The 19,428-nt window shown below is 37.5% G+C and overlaps 1 protein-coding gene and 1 long non-coding RNA gene across 3 annotated transcripts in view; both read right to left on the bottom strand.

Moving 5' to 3' along the window:
* Positions 1 to 8,621: 8,621 nt before the first annotated feature.
* Positions 8,622 to 10,193, bottom strand: LOC121683954. The gene is made up of 2 exons (XR_006022969.1): positions 9,842 to 10,193; positions 8,622 to 9,226 (listed from the first exon to the last, which is right to left on the bottom strand). It is a non-coding gene; the product is annotated as an uncharacterized LOC121683954 (long non-coding RNA).
* A 6,883-nt stretch (positions 10,194 to 17,076) lies between these two features.
* Positions 17,077 to 19,428, bottom strand: part of ercc2 (excision repair cross-complementation group 2) — a 136,717-nt gene continuing 134,365 nt past the window's right edge. For both annotated transcript variants that reach the window (XM_042063393.1, XM_042063394.1), the window contains exons 20-23: positions 19,312 to 19,382; positions 19,051 to 19,194; positions 17,570 to 17,713; positions 17,077 to 17,429 (exon numbers count right to left, since the gene is read on the bottom strand). In XM_042063393.1, the coding sequence (XP_041919327.1) occupies positions 17,337 to 17,429; positions 17,570 to 17,713; positions 19,051 to 19,194; positions 19,312 to 19,382 (452 nt within the window). In that variant the 3' untranslated portion in view covers positions 17,077 to 17,336. The remainder of the gene's footprint in view (positions 17,430 to 17,569; positions 17,714 to 19,050; positions 19,195 to 19,311; positions 19,383 to 19,428) is intronic.

Here is a 19,428-nt window from a genome sequence, read left to right on the forward strand (position 1 = left end):
GGTGCTATGTATTTTTCAGCTTTGTAACTTTTATACTTTTTAAACTATTAATTAAAAACTATCAAAATTTCCCCATTGACTTAACATTATGATTATGACATCACAATACGGCCGTTAAGCAATTAGAATCCTATGGCAGGTGTTCGGGCCACCTGGACCAACTGCCAGTCTCAGGCTTTAAGCATACAAACTGGCCCTATTAAGACTACACATCCTGTTCAACTGCTTCCTCTGCCAAAAACTGTTTCAAAATAAAAGTCCTCTCTATAATATTTTACTGTTAAACAATTTAACCCTTTAAACTACTAACTGTTCGGCCATTGTAACTGTTACTTGTCATCAACTATGACTCCTACCCACTGTAGCTAGTTAGCTAAGTTAGCTAAGTCACGTGGTTAGCATAATTAGCATGCTAGCATGTTAGCATGCTAGTTAGCATTTTTAACAAAACTGCTAAAAATGATTAGCTAAGTTAGCTAAGTAACGTGGTTAGCATAGTTAGCATGCTAGCATGTTAGCATGCTAGTTAGCATTTTTAACAAAACTGCTAAAAATGATTAGCTAAGTTAGCTAAGTAACGTGGTTAGCATAGTTAGCATGCTAACGTGTTAGCATGCTAGTTAGCATTTTTAGCAAAACTGCTAAAAATGATTAGCAAAGTTAGCTAAGTAACATGGTTAACATAGTTAGCATGCTAGCATGTTAGCATGCTAGTTAGCATAGTTAGCAAAACTGTTAAAAATGATTAGCTAAGTTAGCTAAGTAACATAGTTAGCATGCTAGCAGTTAACATGCTAATTAGCATTTCTAGCAAAAAAACTTGGTTAACATTATTATCTTTGATAACATAGTAGCATAACTACTAGCAAACATTAGGGCCATTCCAACTGTTAGTTATCGTCAATTATCTACCTAAATAATTTAACTATTTAAATGATCCACCTATTTAACCGTTCAATCATTTCAACTATATTAAACCTTATCTACCAAGCAAATCATTTAACTATATAAACTATCCACCTATTTAACTGTTCAGTCATTCCAACTATATTAAACCTCATCTACCTAGTTCAGTCATTCCAACTATATTAAACCTCATCTACCTAGCAAATAATTTAACCATTTAAACTATCCACTTATTTAACTGTCCAGTCATTCCAACTATATTAAACTTTGTCTACCTAGCAAATAATTTAACCTTTTAAACTATCCACCTATTTAACTGTTCAGTCATTCCAACTATATTAAACCTAATCTACCTAGTTCAGTCATTCCAACTATATTAAACCTCATCTACCTAACAAATAAGTTAACCTTTTAAACTATCCACCTATTTAACTGTTCAGTCATTCCAACTATATTAAACCTCATCTATCTAGCAAATAGTTTAACCTTTTAAACTATCCACCTATTTAACTGTTCAGTCATTCCAACTATATTAAACCTCATCTACCTAGTTCAGTCATTCCAACTATATTAAACATCATCTACATAGCAAATAACTTAACCTTTTAAACCATTCACCTATTAAACCGTTCAGTCATTCCAACTATATTAAACCTCATCTATCTAGCAAATAATTTAACCTTTTAAACCATTCACCTATTTAACTGTTCAGTCATTCCAACTATATTAAACCTCATCTACCTAGTTCAGTCATTCCAACTACATTAAACCTCATCTACCTAGTAAATAATGTAACCTTTTAAACTATCCACCTATTTAACTGTTCAGTCATTCCAACTATACTAAACATCATCTATCTAGCAAATAATTTAACCTTTTAAAACCTCATCTACCTAGCAAATAATTTAACCTTTTAAACTATCCACCTATTTAACTGTTCAGTCATTCCAACTATATTAAACCTCATCTACCTAGTTCAGTCATTTGAACTATATTAAACCTCATCATGTTGGTTGCCAATTAGCACATCATCTGTTTTAACAATATATTTCACACCATATGTTTTGCATTTTCATGCACTGGTAATTCCCTGGAATTGCGTTTTCTAGTTCTTATTCTTCTTCTAACGCATTTAATGCAGCTTCAACCGTTTAACATAGAAACTTCATTCAAACTATGTTACGTAGGTCTTACTTGGGACATGGGTGCTATGTATTTTTCAGCTTTGTAACTTTTATACTTTTTAAACTATTAATTACAAACTAGTCAAAATTTCCCCATAGACTTAACATGGGCTGATGACATCACAATAGAGCCGTTAAGCAATTAGAATCCTATGGCAGGTGTTCGGGCCACCTGGACCAACTGCCAGTCTCAGGCTTTAAGCATACAAACTGGCCCTATTAAGACTACACATCCTGTTCAACTGCTTCTTCTGCCAAAAACTGTTTCAAAATAAAAGTCCTCACTATAATATTTTACTGTTAAACAATTTAACCTTTTAAACTACTGAACTTTTTAACTGTTCAGCCATTGTAACTGTTACTTGTCATCAACTATGACTCCTACCCACTGTAGCTAGTTAGCTAAGTTAGCTAAGTCACATGGTTAGCATAGTTAGCATGCTAGCATGTTAGCATGCTAGTTAGCATTTTTAGCAAAACTGCTAAAAATGATTAGCTAAGTTAGCTAAGTCATATTGTTAGCATAGTTAGCATGCTAGCATGTTAGCATGCTAGTTAACATTTTTAGCAAAACTGCTAAAAATGATTAGCTAAGTTAGCTAAGTGACATGGTTAGCATAGTTAGCATGCTAGCATGTTAGCATGCTAGTTAGCATTTTTAGCAAAACTGCTTAAAATGATTAGCTAAGTTAGCTAAGTCACATGGTTAGCATGCTAGCATGTTAGCATGCTAGTTAGTATTTTTAGCAAAACTGCTTAAAATGATGAGCTAAGTCAGCTAAGTAACATGGTTAACATTGTTAGCATGTTAGTTAGCATAGTTAGCATAACTGCTAAACATGATTAACTAAGTTAGCTAAGTCACATGGTTAGCATACTAAGCATTTTAACATTGTTAGCATGCTAGTTAGCATAGTAACTTGGTTAGCATTATTATCTTTGTTAATATAGTTAGCATAACTGCTAGCAAACATTAGAGCCATTCCAAGTGTCAGTTATCGTCAACTATCTACCTAAAGAATTTAACCATTTAAACTATCCACTTATTTAACTGTTCAGTCATTCCAACTATATTAAACCTCATCTACCTAGCAACCAATATAGTTTGTTTTTACTCTGTATGATATTTTACATCATATTTTTGCATTTTCATGCACTGTATTTCCTTCAGGAAATGCTTTTCTAGTTACAGTGCATGAAAATGCACTGTACTGTTCTTCCAAGGCTTTTTACAGTGCATGAAAATGCACTGTACTGTTCTTCCAAGGCATTTTATTATTATTCTTCTTCTAACGCACTTAATGCAGCTTCAACCGTTTAACGTAGAAACTTCATTCAAACTATGTTACGTAGGTCTTACTTGGGACATGGGTGCTATGTATTTTTCAGCTTTGTAACTTTTATACTTTTTAAACTATTAATTAAAAACGAATCAAAATTTCCCCATTGACTTAACATTATGATTATGACATCACAATACGGCCGTTAAGCAATTAGAATCCTATGGCAGGTGTTCGGGCCACCTGGACCAACTGCCAGTCTCAGGCTTTAAGCATACAAACTGGCCCTATTAAGACTACACATCCTGTTCAACTGCTTCCTCTGCCAAAAACTGTTTCAAAATAAAAGTCCTCACTATAATATTTTACTGTTAAACAATTTAACCCTTTAAACTACTGAACTTTTTAACTGTTCAGCCATTGTAACTGTTACTTGTCATCAACTATGACTCCTACCCACTGTAGCTAGTTAGCTAAGTTAGCTAAGTAACATGGTTAGCATAGTTAGCATGTTAGCATGCTAGTTAGCATTTTTAGCAAAACTGCTTAAAATGATTAGCTAAGTTAGCTAAGTCACATGGTTAGCATTTAGCATGCTAGCATGTTAGTTAGCATAGTTAGCATAACTGCTAAAAACAATTAGCTAAGTTAGCTAAGTAACGTGATTAGCATAGTTAGCATGCTAGCATGTTAGCATGCTAGTTAGCATTTTTAGCAAAACTGCTATAAACGATTAGCTAAGTCAGCTAAGTAACGTGGTAAGCATAGTTAGCATGCTAGCATGTTAGTTAGCATTTTTAGCAAAACTGCTAAAAATGATTAGCTAAGTAACATGGTTAGCATAGTTAGCATGCTAGCATGTTAGCATGCTAGTTAGCATAGTAACTTTGTTAACATTATTATCTTTGTTAACATAGTTAGCATAACTGCTAGCAAACATTAGAGCCATTCCAACTGTCAGTTATCGTCAACTATCTACCTAAATAATTTAACCATTTAAACTATCCACCTATTTAACTGTTCAGTCATTCCAACTATATTAAACCTCATCTACTAAGCAACCAATATAGTTTGTTTTTACTCTGTATGATATTTTACATCATATTTTTGCATTTTCATGCACTGTATTTCCTTCAGGAAATGCTTTTCTAGTTATTATTATTCTTCTTCTAACGCAGCTAATGCAGCTTCAACCGTTTAACGTAGAAACTTCATTCAAACATTGACGCGTAGGTCTTAATTAGGACATGTGGGCTTTGTATTTTTCATCTTTGTAACTTTTATACTTTTTAAACTATTAATTAAAAACTATCAACATTTCCCCATTGACTTAACATTGCCCTTTATGACATCACAGCAATTAGAATCCTATGGCAGGTGTTCGGGCCACCTGGACCAACTGCCACTCTCAGGCTTTAAGCATACAAACTGGCCCTATTAAGACTACACATCCTGTTCAACTGCTTCCTCTGCCAAAAACTGTTTCAAAATAAAAGTCCTCACTATAATATTTTACTGTTAAACAAGTTAACCCTTTAAACTACTGAACTTTTTAACTGTTCAGCCATTGTAACTGTTACTTGTCATCAACTATGACTCCTACCCACTGTAGCTAGTTAGCTAAGTAGCATGGTTAGCATGCTAGCATGCTAGTTAGCATTTTTAGCAAAACTGCTCAAAATGATTAGCTAAGTTAGCTAAGTAACATGGTTAGCATAGTTAGCATGCTAGCATGTTAGCATGCTAGTTAGCATTTTTAGCAAAACTGCTAAAAATGATTAGCTAAGTTAGCTAAGTAACACGGTTAGCATAGTTAGCATAGTTAGCATGCTAGCATGTTAGCATGCTAATTAGCATTTTTAGCAAAACTGCTAAAAATGATTAGCTAAGTCAGCTAAGTAACGTGGTTAACATAGTTAGCATGCTAGCATGTTAGCATGCTAATTAGCATTTTTAACAAAACTGCTAAAAACGATTAGCTAAGTTAACTAAGTAACGTGGTTAGCATAGTTAGCATGCTAGCGCTAGCATGTTAGCATACTAGTTAGCATTTTTATCAAAACTGCTAAAAATGATAAGCTAAGTTAGCTAAGTAACATGGTTAGCATAGTTAGAATGCTAGCATGTTAGCATGCTAGTTAGCATAGTAACTTGGTTAACATTATTATCTTTGTTAACATAGTTAGCATAACTGCTAGCAAACATTAGAGCCATTCCAAGTGTCAGTTATCGTCAACTATCTACCTAAATAATTTAACCATTTAAACTATCCACTTATTTAACCGTTCAATCATTCCAACTATATTAAACCTTATCTACCAAGTAAATCATTTACCTATATAAACTATCCACCTATTTAACTGTTCAGTCATGCCAACTATATTAAACTTCATCTACCTAGCAACCAATATAGTTTGTTTTTACTCTGTATGATATTTTACATCATATTTTTTGCATTTTCATGCACTGTATTTCCTTCAGGAAATGCTTTTCTAGTTCTTCTTCTTCTTCTTCTAACGCAGTTAATGCAGCTTAAACCGTTTAACGTAGAAACTTCATTCAAACTATGTTGCGTAGGTCTTACTTAGGACATGTGGGCTTTATATTTTTCATCTTTGTAACTTTTATACTTTTTAAACTATTAATTAAAAACTAATAAAAATTTCCCCATTGACTTAACATTAGATTATGACATCACAATAGCAATTAGAATCCTATGCCAGGTGTTCAGGCCACCTGGATCACCATGGCTCTGGCCAGGCCACCTGGATCAACTGTGAGTTTCTCAGGCTTTATGACATCATAGCAATTAGAATATTGTGCCAGGTGGCCAGGCCACCTGTATAAACTGTCAGTTTCTCAGGCTTTAAGCATACAGTCTCATTCTATGCTATAAGCCTGAGAAACTGTTCAGTCATTCCAACTATATTAAACCTCATCTATCTAGCAAATAGTTTAAACTTTTAAAATATCCACCTAATTAACTGTTCAGTCATTCCAACTATATTAAACCTCATCTACCTAGTTCAGTCATTCCAACTATATTAAACCTCATCTACCTAACAAATAAGTTAACCTTTTAAACTATCCACCTATTTAACTGTTCAGTCATTCCAACTATATTAAACCTCATCTATCTAGCAAATAGTTTAACCTTTTAAACTATCCACCTATTTAACTGTTCAGTCATTCCAACTATATTAAACCTCATCTACCTAGTTCAGTCATTCCAACTATATTAAACATCATCTACATAGCAAATAATTTAACCTTTTAAACCATTCACCTATTAAACCGTTCAGTCATTCCAACTATATTAAACCTCATCTATCTAGCAAATAATTTAACCTTTTAAACCATTCACCTATTTAACTGTTCAGTCATTCCAACTATATTAAACCTCATCTACCTAGTTCAGTCATTCCAACTACATTAAACCTCATCTACCTAGTAAATAATGTAACCTTTTAAACTATCCACCTATTTAACTGTTCAGTCATTCCAACTATATTAAACATCATCTATCTAGCAAATAATTTAACCTTTTAAAACCTCATCTACCTAGCAAATAATTTAACCTTTTAAACTATCCACCTATTTAACTGTTCAGTCATTCCAACTATATTAAACCTCATCTACCTAGTTCAGTCATTCCAACTATATTAAACCTCATCATGTTGGTTGCCAATTAGCACATCATCTGTTTTAACAATATATTTCACACCTTATGTTTTGCATTTTCATGCACTAGTAATTCCCTGGAATTGCGTTTTCTAGTTATTATTCTTCTTCCGACCAACTTTGACGTTCAAAGGCTCTAAAACCACTGAACCGTTTTACGTCATTCAAACACTCCTACAAAGGTCTTGTAACGGAGATTTGTCCAATGTATTTTTCACATTTGTGAACTTTATACTTTTTGAGATATTTACGATAAAAGAGCAATAAATTCCCATTGACTTAACATTGACCGCCGTGGCAGCAACTTTTAGCATTATGACGTGACCTCCAGCTGAAAGCAATCAACAGTTGAACGTGAGCTACCGCTGGCCCTGGAGCTGTGAATTAGTGGTGTGCGATACTGAAAAATTTGGTTTCGATCCGATACCAATTAAATATAAGGTCTGTATTGCCGATACCGATTCCAATACTGATATTTGCAACTAAAAGCAGTTTATATACTTTTATGTAGGGGAGAACATTGTGTCATGATTTATGGCGTGAATAAAACATCAATATACTACATTTGAATACATTTCCATGACCACTAATGATTTTATGATTTCCACTGTTTATAGTTTACAAACATTTCAGCAACAAAACATTGCAAAGCTGGCATGCAAAATGTGAAAGGAATGGTGTTTGCATGACTGTAGGCTAGCCCTTGGTGAAACAGGAACAATGCATTTTGAACAAATTAAGAGATATTGGAAGTGAACTCAAATTAAAGTATCGATCTCATCACGCTGGTATCGATACGATACCAATACCAATGTTGGTATCGATACTATCGATATTTGGATCGATGTGCCCACCCCTACTGTGAATCTTCTGAACGTCTTCGCCTGCTGTGCCTTGGTCACTTTATTTGCTCATAATTTCTCTAATTACAGACAAGGTAAGTGTTCCGGTTTTTGGTATTTGAGTCATTTATGTCGTCAAACATTATGTAATGTAAGCGTGTATGAAATGATGGGTCACAAATAACTAAACTAACGTTAACGTTAGTGAAATAGTTGACGTTAGCACCTTGCTACGTTGATATGTATTATGTAAGGAAACCCACTGTTAATCAACGTTAATATGTCGTCAACTTTACAGTGACCGATTAGCTGTAGTTTCGATAGCTAACAAAAACGTAATGCACTAACGTTACATTTGTTCATTAGGCCTACCTACCAGGAGCGTTTTAACTAGAACGTTAACGTAAACCAGAGAAGTAGGCCTACAGATACTACCCAGACAGCAAAATATATTTGGGCCAGATTTGGTCCAGATCTTCATTAGCATTTGGCGCAGATCCTCTAAACGGACCTGCCCCGGGGTCATTTCTTCCAACGGTCCAATACCGGAACAGGTTGGAATTACGGATCAGAGACAGATCTGGGCCAGAACTGGCCCAGTACAGTTAATATTGCCATGGCATTTGGTGCGGATCTGGTCCAGACTCATATTCTACATCTGGGGCTCATCTGGCCCTGGTCTGTGATTCATATTTAAGCTATCAGAGAATTAAGACCCACACAATTTGTAATTTTCAAAATAGTTTTTTATTTTAAAAAGGCAAAAGAGAACACTGTGTCCGCTAGCCTAAGCTTAGGCCTAGGCCTACAACATAACACAAACCAATATGTGAAATATAAGGCTTATGTTGATAAACAAACTCCGCTAAACGCACTGAAAGAAAATGTCATGTTAACATAGTCCGTTGCATCTAACCGGCTGATGTCCCGATGATGACGACGACGGCGCTCAGCTGTGTCGGAGGAAGATTACTGGCAGTCTGGGGAGCACTGAAAGCACAGAACAGTTGGGCGATCCTGCAGATCAGCAGGTCGGTGGACTTTGACAGCGACAGTTTGTTTTTTCGTGAGAGTTCTTAGACGTTAGCTAGGCTACTCAATCCAGACTGCAGGGCAGGCTGCCATCATGGCAGCTCGCAGGTCAGCAGCAGTTCCTTGGTCGCGGCAGCGGCAGATCTCTCGCAGAGGCTAGTAGCGGTCCTGAGAAATATTTTCGAGCAGACGGTGAATAGCAGCGCCATTCACGGATGGATGTCAGAGGACCAGGGCAAAAACTAGCCCAATGGACTAACGTTAAAGTTAGGCATCAACCTGCGATTCTTCCTCACTGCTCCTGTGAGACGTACAAAAAGCACACAAAGCAAAGAAACAAAGAGTAAATATTAGATTCAACATCCAAAGATTATTTATTTTATAACAGTATAGTATGCCAACAACGCATTGCATCCCAAACCAGATAAACTGGAGGACAGCAACAATTCTTGTGGATCTTCGATAAAAAGCCTAGTGTTTACAGCCAAGTTTTTCCACTCTAAATCCATTTTAAACAGTGTTAAAAAACGCTGGCCGTCTATGCAATACCTGCAGTGCTACTAGCAGCAATGCTAGCTACAGACAAAGTGGGTAACGTTAGCGCTAATGGCTACGAATTTGCAGCTAACACACAATGGACACGATATTAAGCGATTTTGGTGAATAATAAGCAAAGCTCACCAATTTAGCCTTAAAGCTCATGTTCACATAGTTGTGGATGCATGTTTAAAAGAACCTAGACTACAAGCTAACCGTAGCTACTACCCAGCTTGTCTGGCACGTTTCAGGTTGTCAGAATTTCAGAGTAAACTAAGTTTGTAAACTTTCATGTTTAATACAGGCCTACATATTTAGCAGACTAAAATGACATCAACACCAGTTTACATTTAAAATGATACTTGTATAATGTACTTACCAATAATCACAAAGACGGTGCAGCCTGTAGTCTTCCACTCTGCATAATCACATAACGCAGAGTTGCAGGTTTATGTGGGGGAAAAGTGTTCCGTTAGTTGTGGCGCGTCAGGTCTGCACAGCTCCTGCGAATCTGGCCCACACCCGCCGGGCGGACTCAATTCAGTTGTGGCGCGTCTGGTCTGCGAAGCTGCCCCGGATAGGCGCCGCACCCGCTGGATGGACTGTCACAGTCAGAAGCTATAGACAAGTCTGGCGCAAAGTTGGTGCAGATCTGCATAGTGAGTGCGACTGCTGCGCGAATCTGCTGATTCAAAAACGGATCTGGCACAGATGTAAATGCTGTCTGGGTAGGCTCTGGTTCTATTCAACATCAGGTCACTTTCCCTAGAATAGATTATGAATGCAGACTTCGTGGTGCTTGATTATAGCCTAGGGCGGCTGTGTGAAGGGACCTGATGAAACCCATCATGGGTTTCATTCATGGCATGAATAACGTTAGCTAACGTTACTTGTTGATGGTCATAACGTTATAGCTTCTACCGTTCACATTTTAGTTAAAGTTAACAAATATATGCTCCTGTTTTTATTTTAACAAATGTTTAACGTTGTACACCGCTTGTTTGTGTATCAAATAGGCCAGGCTCGTTTCATTCTACACTCTGATTCTTACGTAGCCTACAATAAGTAAACACTTTATACTATAGTTCGTCTATTGATGGGTTTCATCAGGTCCCTTTCAACAGACAATCAAGCACCTAGATTATGAATGCATTGATGCTTTATTAATACTCCTGTGGAAAGGGACCGTATGAAAGCCATGAATAGGCTACTGCTAGGAAATGGACAATACGACTAAAGTCTTGTTAAAACACACAACAGAAGTTGAGCTATAATGTTTGCAGGGCTCTCAAGTTTTGAAGTTTGCAAGGAGTGAGACTTTGTTTCTCAGGGGGAGGGGGCGTGGCACTGTGCCCTCCCCCCTGATCGAAGTACATGAAAATCCTACGTCTGCTTGAACTATCCCCTACCCCCTCCCCCCCGATCAACAGACCCACCCTCCCCATAACCCATCGACCCAGCTTCATGAGAGAGCACAAATTCCATTATTTCAAACACACTGTTTTATTTATTCTAAAACCCTATAGTAAATAATAATAAATAATAATAACATAAATTATAATAATAATTTCACCCAAATGGGCCCTTTGAACAGCAGTGGCTCATTCTGCTCTAAACAAACAGAAAACAACCAAATGAGAAAAAGCACATTTAGCCCCAAAATGGTCTTTTGAACAGTGGTGGTTCTGTCCGTGTGTGTGTGTGTTTATGAGTGATGTTGTGTGTTGTAAGTGTTTGTGGCAGATTTTGATGCCTTGATGACGGATACTGGGTGCTCCCATTTAAAGCACTGTGGTTCAATGTCAGCCATTTTCACAGTCATGAGGCCATCCTTAAAAATATTCTTGTTTGCAGTAACAGCCAAAAAAAAATAAAAAATGGGTCGGTAGTTAGGTCAATATTTTTTTTTTTCAAGATTCAAAGTAAAAAAAAAGTACAATTTTGGTCATGGTGATTACGTAGGTATGAATTTAAACAAATGTGCATATTGTGACGTAACTGACTGGCGCCTTCAGGCGCATCACTGCAAACCTCAATCTGATGCAGGTTATGTATACCAGCCTTTCTCAAACTTCTATGACCTGAGGCCCAGTCATGGCAGACTTTGGGGTCATAGGGCTCATCTACACGTACCCAACCCCTCCAAATCAAATTGTCATTATCATTATCACAATCATTATTATGCCTATATTGTTATACATGCACTTTCACTGAAATGTTTTGTGACATACACATCAGAGGACTGCTTTACTAATGTAAGATATAATTAGTTTAATTGATTTTGCATAGTTGCATGATGCTTGCATAAGAAAATAAATACTTCTCAAAACTGCAACAATTATATGGGTGCTATTGTTTTGGGATGTTTCCCTCATGCAAGCATCATACATTGGTAGGAAATGGAGAAAAAAAAATAGCCTAGATGTTTTTAATGACGTTTAATTTGAATGCCTGAAGGATTCAGGAAACACAATACCAGCTTTTTTGGTGAGCAGATAGGCGTAAATCACTGATCTGTTGATCTTTAACAGATAGAAAGAAGGCTACAATAGCTTTTGGCCACGTTATATTCAAATTTGACTATATAATAGGCTAGTCAGTGCTATACAGTGTATTATACAGTCTCTGCTCTGTTTCTATGGAAGTTCCAAAAATTAACGTTGTTGTCAAGTGTCGTTAAACAATTAAATAGCATTCAGCATTCAAAAACAGGTTGAAGCGGAGCTTTGATACCAAACGTTATCGATTAGTTTCGGTTTCTCTCGCGCAGGCGCCTGCATTGAATGAACGCGCATACCATCACTTTATTGTATGGCTCCAATGACATCGATAGCAGAAACGTTTGTTTTCTTTTTTTGTCGGTCCGCGGTATCTTGATCAACTGCGCAGCAAATTATCAGACGAAGCACGGGACTAATTTCACTCCACGACTCCGCGGACCAGCAGTCTCCACGTTGCGGACCCACATCAAAACAAAACTATTTCCTGATTGGTTGAGAAATCCTATTTTCTGATTGGCCGATAGGTTATTTAACAGCAGCTCTCTGAGCTGAATGAGCGCACAGACAGCAACGTTGTGTGACACGTTTGTAAAATATAGCCCTTAGAAATTTCTGTGCGGTAGGCTAAAGTTAATAATTTCTCGGAGTGAGAAATGCCATGTGTGGCGTGTGAGCGTGTGAAGTCATTGAAATGCGTGAGACTTGAGAGGTCTGTGTTTGTGTTGTCAACATAGGCTACAATGTTTACTTGGCCTACTCATTTCTGCATTGTTCTGGTCTATAAATTAAAGTGTAACCTGGCACGTGAATCAAACTTTCCAGTTGTAGTACATTGTAATCTGTAGGAAAAAACGTGGCTGACAGACCTAGCAAGCTGTTTAAGTTATAGCAGTTGGTTATCAAGATACTTAGTATCAGAATGATCCATCCCTACTCATATGATTATCAACAACAACAACAGACCCTTTGCCTGCAAAGTTTTCTAAGCTGTTTACGTTTTATATTTAAAAAAAATATGATTAGCTATCACCTATACTAAAACTGAAAATAATAAAACACAGAATTCTGCTTTGTTTGCAATTTAATATTATAGGCTAGTATTTAACTACCAGTAGCTTGATGGTGCAACAATTGTATTGTAGGCCTACCTTTTATTTTTTTATTGTCCTAGAATTGTTGAGAATTGTTTAAAAAGCTTAAACTGTTTACCATGTTAGTCGTTAGGTTATAATGTGTCAGCCTAATGTAATGTAACAACTTCACTTAAATACCTTAGTTGTATTGAACAATTGTACAATTGCAGACATTCCTTGTTTTGGTATAACTGTTAAACTTGTTTGCTTTTGTCTTTTAGGTTCCAGACCAGACCAGTGGTGATGACCGTGTATGACATTACGTGTGTGCCTGTCTGTGTGCACACCTGTCAACCATACATCTCTGACAATGTTGCTAGCAACATACCTACTAACATACATTCTTACAAACATGTGACCATATCTCAACATATCTGCACATACCATTTAACCATACTGAGACATCTGAAATCTACACTGAGACATTCTGAGAAATATATTGTTGTGTGAGGACTATACTCACTAACTATATAGAACATGTATACCTGTGAATCATATTTGTCAATCATTCATACCTTTAATCATACCTGTGCTGTAACATCTGTGAAACAGCTGTGCTGTTAGACCTCTCTTTTTAGACCTTAGCTGTGCTGTGTAAAAAAAAAAAGATTCTAACCTAAGTTCTGTCTAAAACTGATCATCTGAAGGGCTGACTCTTTTATTCTTCAGTGTATATATCACCATCAAATTTGACCTAATACCATTAACTGAGGCCTAGCTGTTGCTGCCAGTTCAGAGTTACCACTGATAAATAGATCTGTCTTAGGATAATATGATTGGCATTATCAAGTTCTGTATATATAATATACACTGTGATTTTTACTTTAAGCTTACATTGGTAAGTGTTCATTAGTGTATTCTGAGTATTATTCTGCTGTATTAAAACAACGAATGTTGATCAATATTGAATTGACCATTTATTTTTACTGACTGTCATATACTCTAAGCTAACATCTAACCAAGTAAGTGGTTTTCATGAATACTGTAAGACTATGTAATATCTGAATAATCATACTGTAAGTAATATAATGCTATACACAGCAGCTTTTTTGCATTTACATGCAATGGTAATTCCCTGGAATTGCATTTTCTAGTTTAAATATATTTAAACTATCCACCTATTTAACTGTTCAGTCATTCCAACTATATTAGGCCTAAACCTCATTTACCTAGCAAATCATTTAACCATTTAAACTATCCACCTATTTAACTGTTCAGTCATTCCAACTATATTAAGGTCCAAAGGGTGACAAAAGACTTCTCTCATGTCCAGTCTTTAACATGATGGTCTTGCCATGTGCCCAGTGGCGTCGTTAGACCTGGGCATTCGGGGCTATAGGCCTAGCCCCGGATCCTCTGGGGATGGCCCCGGATCTATGGGCCGTCAACAACAACAAAAACTCTAATCGTGAATGAAATAAATAGCCCCGTAGAAGAGACTTTTGTGTTTGTGTCCATTGTGTGCATTAACAGCAGCGCAAGAAAATTTGACGTGATCTGGGCAGGTTTAATCATTTGTTGCAAAATGTTGCAATTCCAATTCTCCTCTACCCTATTACGCATTGCTGTTTCGTGCTTAGACTAACTAGCCTTAGCGAAATAAGTGTACAGAAGGACAAATGGATATTATTTTCTTTTTAAGTTTCTTTAGAGAAAAAATAGGGCAGAGCAGGGACAAGAAGTGGAAACTCACAGTGTGTCATCATCTCCCGCAACCCAGGAGGACATTTCGATCAGCTCAGTTTCAATATATCGTGATTTACTATTGAATCACATGCGCAGTAAATATGGTAAACCTGACCTCGTTTGAGGGGGCTTCCAAGCAATGCATGTTGGGCTTGATTTTGACAGAATGGAACTTTTTCTTTGGGCAAAAGTTCGTGATAGCCTACACAACCCAAATGCATTGCTTTCAAAGCACCCATAGCCCATTAATTGAAGGGGATGACGTCCAAATGTTTATCCCGAGACAAACGCTCACACCTGTGCACTTGACAGAGGTGCATGACGATGTTTATTCTACAGGCTATTTTAATGTCATATTTTGGGTGTTGTATGTGGTGCACTTTGGCAGAAGAGACGTTCTCCTTACACAGCCTTTAAACATCAAAATATTCAGAATGCCGTGACGTGAGTCATTACAATGCAATGCATTACAATGCATTCCTTTTCATTCTCAAAGTAGGTTAAAATTGCATGTTCATCAGCCCGATTTTTTAAATCTCTCGGGGGAGAAACCCCAGAACAAAAAGGTCTCTAAGTTCTGGGCTCTAGCCCCGAATGTTTTAAATAGCTAGCGACACCCCTGCATGTGCCTGTGTTTTCTTTTTTGACTCATGCTCGTAAATGTATTTAATTTTTGCTTTGTCAATGTATCATGGAATTTGTGCTTAGGTGTATCTGACTCTAGCCTCTATGTCATGATCTTTGCCTGTAGTATGAACCTGAATCAGATCATCCCTAACCTCGTGTTGCTTTGCCTGCTGTAGATATGCAAATTAACTCTTGTTCCTCTGAAAATGGATTGATCCAATTTCAGTTTCCGTCTCATCAGATCTAACTGTGTAGAATTTTTAAAACTGTTGTAAATGTATGTACTTGTAGATCAAGTCTTGGAAAATAGTTATTATTTCTTTTCAATGGAAATTATTTTAACATCAGATGAAAGACAATTTTAAGTATGATAATAATAATAATAATTGTACATAATGATAACAATGTGTAAAGTATGAATATTTTCACCAACCAGTTCATCTACATCTCATTCCCACATTATTACTAGTCAAAAGTACAACTGAAATGTATAATGTAGATCATTTTAGCACCTGTGATGCAATTAGCATAATTTCCCAACTATTAGCTGCAGCTTATACAATGATTTTGCCAAATTTCTTCAGCTATGAGGTTAATACACGGGGGCAGTTAATATGGTATATGGTTTTGTTTCTTTTAACTTGCATAAAACACTGTCCTGTGGCTTATACACAGGAAATTACTGTATGTATTTCATGTGCCCTGGACATTATAAAATTATAATATTTATGTTAAGCTGGGTACATGGTATTCCTTGAATGTAAAGGTAATATGTGATTGGTAATCATGATGTTTTGATCTCTTGGAATATCTCTTATGGGTAGTTTCAATAAAATACTAATTTACTGAATTTTAGGGGGTGTTTCCGAATAGTACATTTACAAATAGTAAATAGCATAGCAATGCAGACCTATGTAATCATTTGTATTTCAAGTCTCTGCTGGGAGGTAGGAAGGTATAAATACATTGATTAATGAGGTAGTGGGCATTTCAATTAGTGCTGTAACACGTTGTGTCTCTGAAAATGTAGATTTGCTCATTATTACACATAAATCTTGAATTTTATCAACCAAAATGAAGGGCAAAATCACATGATTCAAAATATGTATGCCAACATCAAACACCACATATGCATCAGTAATAATGATGTTTGAATTATTTTCTGGGCTCTTATGAGTGGTTTAACAAAAAAAAGCCAATAGGGGGAATTTCCTTTTTTCAAATCAGAGGTCAACTTTGAAGGCCTGTACAGCCACAAAGCTACAAGATCCAACTTGCTATCATACCATTTTATACTCCAGAGATATGTAGCTTTCAGAAAAATATAGTGAGAATTTGCCCCCCCAAGTGGTAGTGACACGGCCCTTTTTTGGCCTGTGGGTCATGGACTAAGATTGACAGGTCAACAACCAATCGGTAAGTAGCACTGGAGGGCAGTTAGCTAACTATAGCATATAGGTTACAATAGCGGCTTTTTTAGAATGTACAGCGTCTATTTCTCGTTAACTTTCACAAAATCCAAGCATTAAAAAGCTTGTACGGTAGTATTTGACAACATTTTCGGTGAGATTTTAGGAGGTGGAGCTTCCTTTGTAGTCTTAGTGCAGTTGCCTCTGTTTTGAATGGTAGTGTAGGGTCAACACCCAATTACAGACTCAGCAACAGTGTGTTCTTAATGATCATGTTTAATCATTCTGAAAGGGGAAAGTTTGACAACAAAATGATGTTCTTAACAGGGCAGAAATATAAATCCTTGAATCCTTGAAGCACTTGCTACAGCTGGGAAAGCCATTAAAGGTGGTCTAAGAAACTATGAAAGCCGTTTCGATCCTGTATTAATGAAAAACAACAAATGCAAGATGAGATGTACAAAAGCAATATTTTTCACTGAATGAATGAGCTTGAACTGATCTCTGGTGGCTGCAGCTCAGGATTGGTGAGCGAGCTGGGTAATCCGCTGGAGCATCTCCTCAGACTGGAGCTGCTCCAATGTTAAGAGGGACAAACCCAGCTGGTCCTCCTAAACAAAACACAAATCACATTAATTTAATTTGTACTACCACATCCAGTGTACTGGAGGTCTTTTCATCTACTCAGTTGAACAGTACGTGTAGGATGGTTGTGTTGCGCAAACATGTAGATAAGAGGATGTGTCCTAACCCGTCTGAAGGGCTGAGCCATCTGTCGTAGGAAGTGCTTGGACAGCTGTACAGTCTCGTCAATAGAGAGGTTCAGACTGCTGTCAGTGATCTGCTCCTGGATCCAGCGTGGCAGCTTCCCTCTTTTATCAGCCCGAGCATAGCGCTGTCAAGAAAGGAGCAGAGAATGGTTAAAGGAATACGCCACCCCTAGGTGAAATTGGGTCACTCCCCGCAGTCCCTAGAGTTGGATGAGTGAGCCAAAGCGTTTTTATAGCTGACCCAGCCATTGTCCTAATCTAGAAACGGCCCGTTTCTCTTTAGCTTAGCGTAGTCGCTGTAATCCGGAGATTCCAGCTAGCATGTCGTTGCAAAAGTGAATCAAATAACTCAAGATTTTTTATAATTATTTCTCGTAACCTGTATATTCACATCGAGTACAAATATCAATGCAAATTAACACGAAGGGATTTACTAGACCAATTTAGATTTGGAACTATTTTCGGGCATAGCACCGGCAAAGCACCGCGTTCTAATGGCGATGAATATGGAAGATTACACGATAGACGAAGATGATGACTTCGACTACCAAGATCCAAGACCCTACCTTTTCGAACCTGAGTTCACTGAAGAGGAGTTGCGAGCTTTGGATCTGGGAAGAGAGGACGTTGCGACTAGTCAAGGCAAGTCGGATGAGAGAACGAGAGCAAACACGAACTGGTGGTGTGAGTGTGGAGTGTGGAAAAAAAAAACTGAGGACTGCAGAATGGATCATTGCTGAGAAGTTGTCGGTAGCAGTGACACAAGTGCGGTCACGCTCCTCTTCGGGAGCGTTGCCCACCATCGATGGCAGTATTTTATCCCACTCTGCACAGCATAAACACTCCATTTCAGTCGGCATGGGTTGCCACACTCACAGCACCAGTTCGTGTTTGCTCTCGTTCTCTTCCATATCTTCCATATTCATCGCCATTAGAACTCTTAGAGAAAGCCCACCTGTCAGTGTCAGCCTAGTAGCAGAGAACTTGGTAGTCACGCTGGTGTATTGCCGGAAGTTGAGGGTTTACAGATGCTGCGTGATGTCTTTGCGCCTGGCAGCGGTGCTTTGCCGGTGCTATGCCCGAAAATAGTTCCAAATCTAAATTGATCTAGTAAATCCCTTTGTGTAAATTTGCATTGATATTTGTACTCGATGTGAATGTACAGGTTACGAGAAATAATTATAAAAAATCTTGAGTTATTTGATTCACTTTTGCAACGACATGCTAGCTGGAATCTCCGGATTACAGCGACTACGCTAAGCCAAAACTAACCGGGCCGTTTCTAGATTAGGACAATGGCTGGGTCGGCTATAAAACGCTTTGGCTCACTCATCCAACTCTAGGGACTGCGGGGAGTGACCCAATTTCACCTAGGGGTGGCGTATTCCTTTAAGACATGAAGACTGACCATCTTACTGTCATTGTCATGACACTGCAGAACACTCACACACTCAACACTTACTTTATCAGCAAAGATCATGAGACCATAGTCCGTCTTTCCACGGATGGCCCGGCCAACGCATTGTGCAGCATGACGCATGGCATCAAAAGTCAGGAAGTCATTCTCCCGAATCTGAAATTGGTCTCTTAGGTACTCCAACCGAGCCTCAATGACACAGATTCAATATGTTTACTGACTTGGATTTCATATCACGATGAATGAGCAAAATGATAAAAAGAATGAAATTAACATCAGAACGGTGCTGAAAGAGGTGGGTCATACCTTGAGAATGCGGCTCTGTGTATAAACGTATGGCACCCCAAACATGATCACAGCCCGTCCATAATGATGCACTGTGGAGGGTCAGTCAGATTTTACTGAAAATCAGTGTGTGTGTGT

The sequence above is a fragment of the Alosa sapidissima genome, chromosome 15, assembly GCF_018492685.1.
Source record: "Alosa sapidissima isolate fAloSap1 chromosome 15, fAloSap1.pri, whole genome shotgun sequence".
Taxonomy (NCBI): domain Eukaryota; kingdom Metazoa; phylum Chordata; class Actinopteri; order Clupeiformes; family Clupeidae; genus Alosa; species Alosa sapidissima.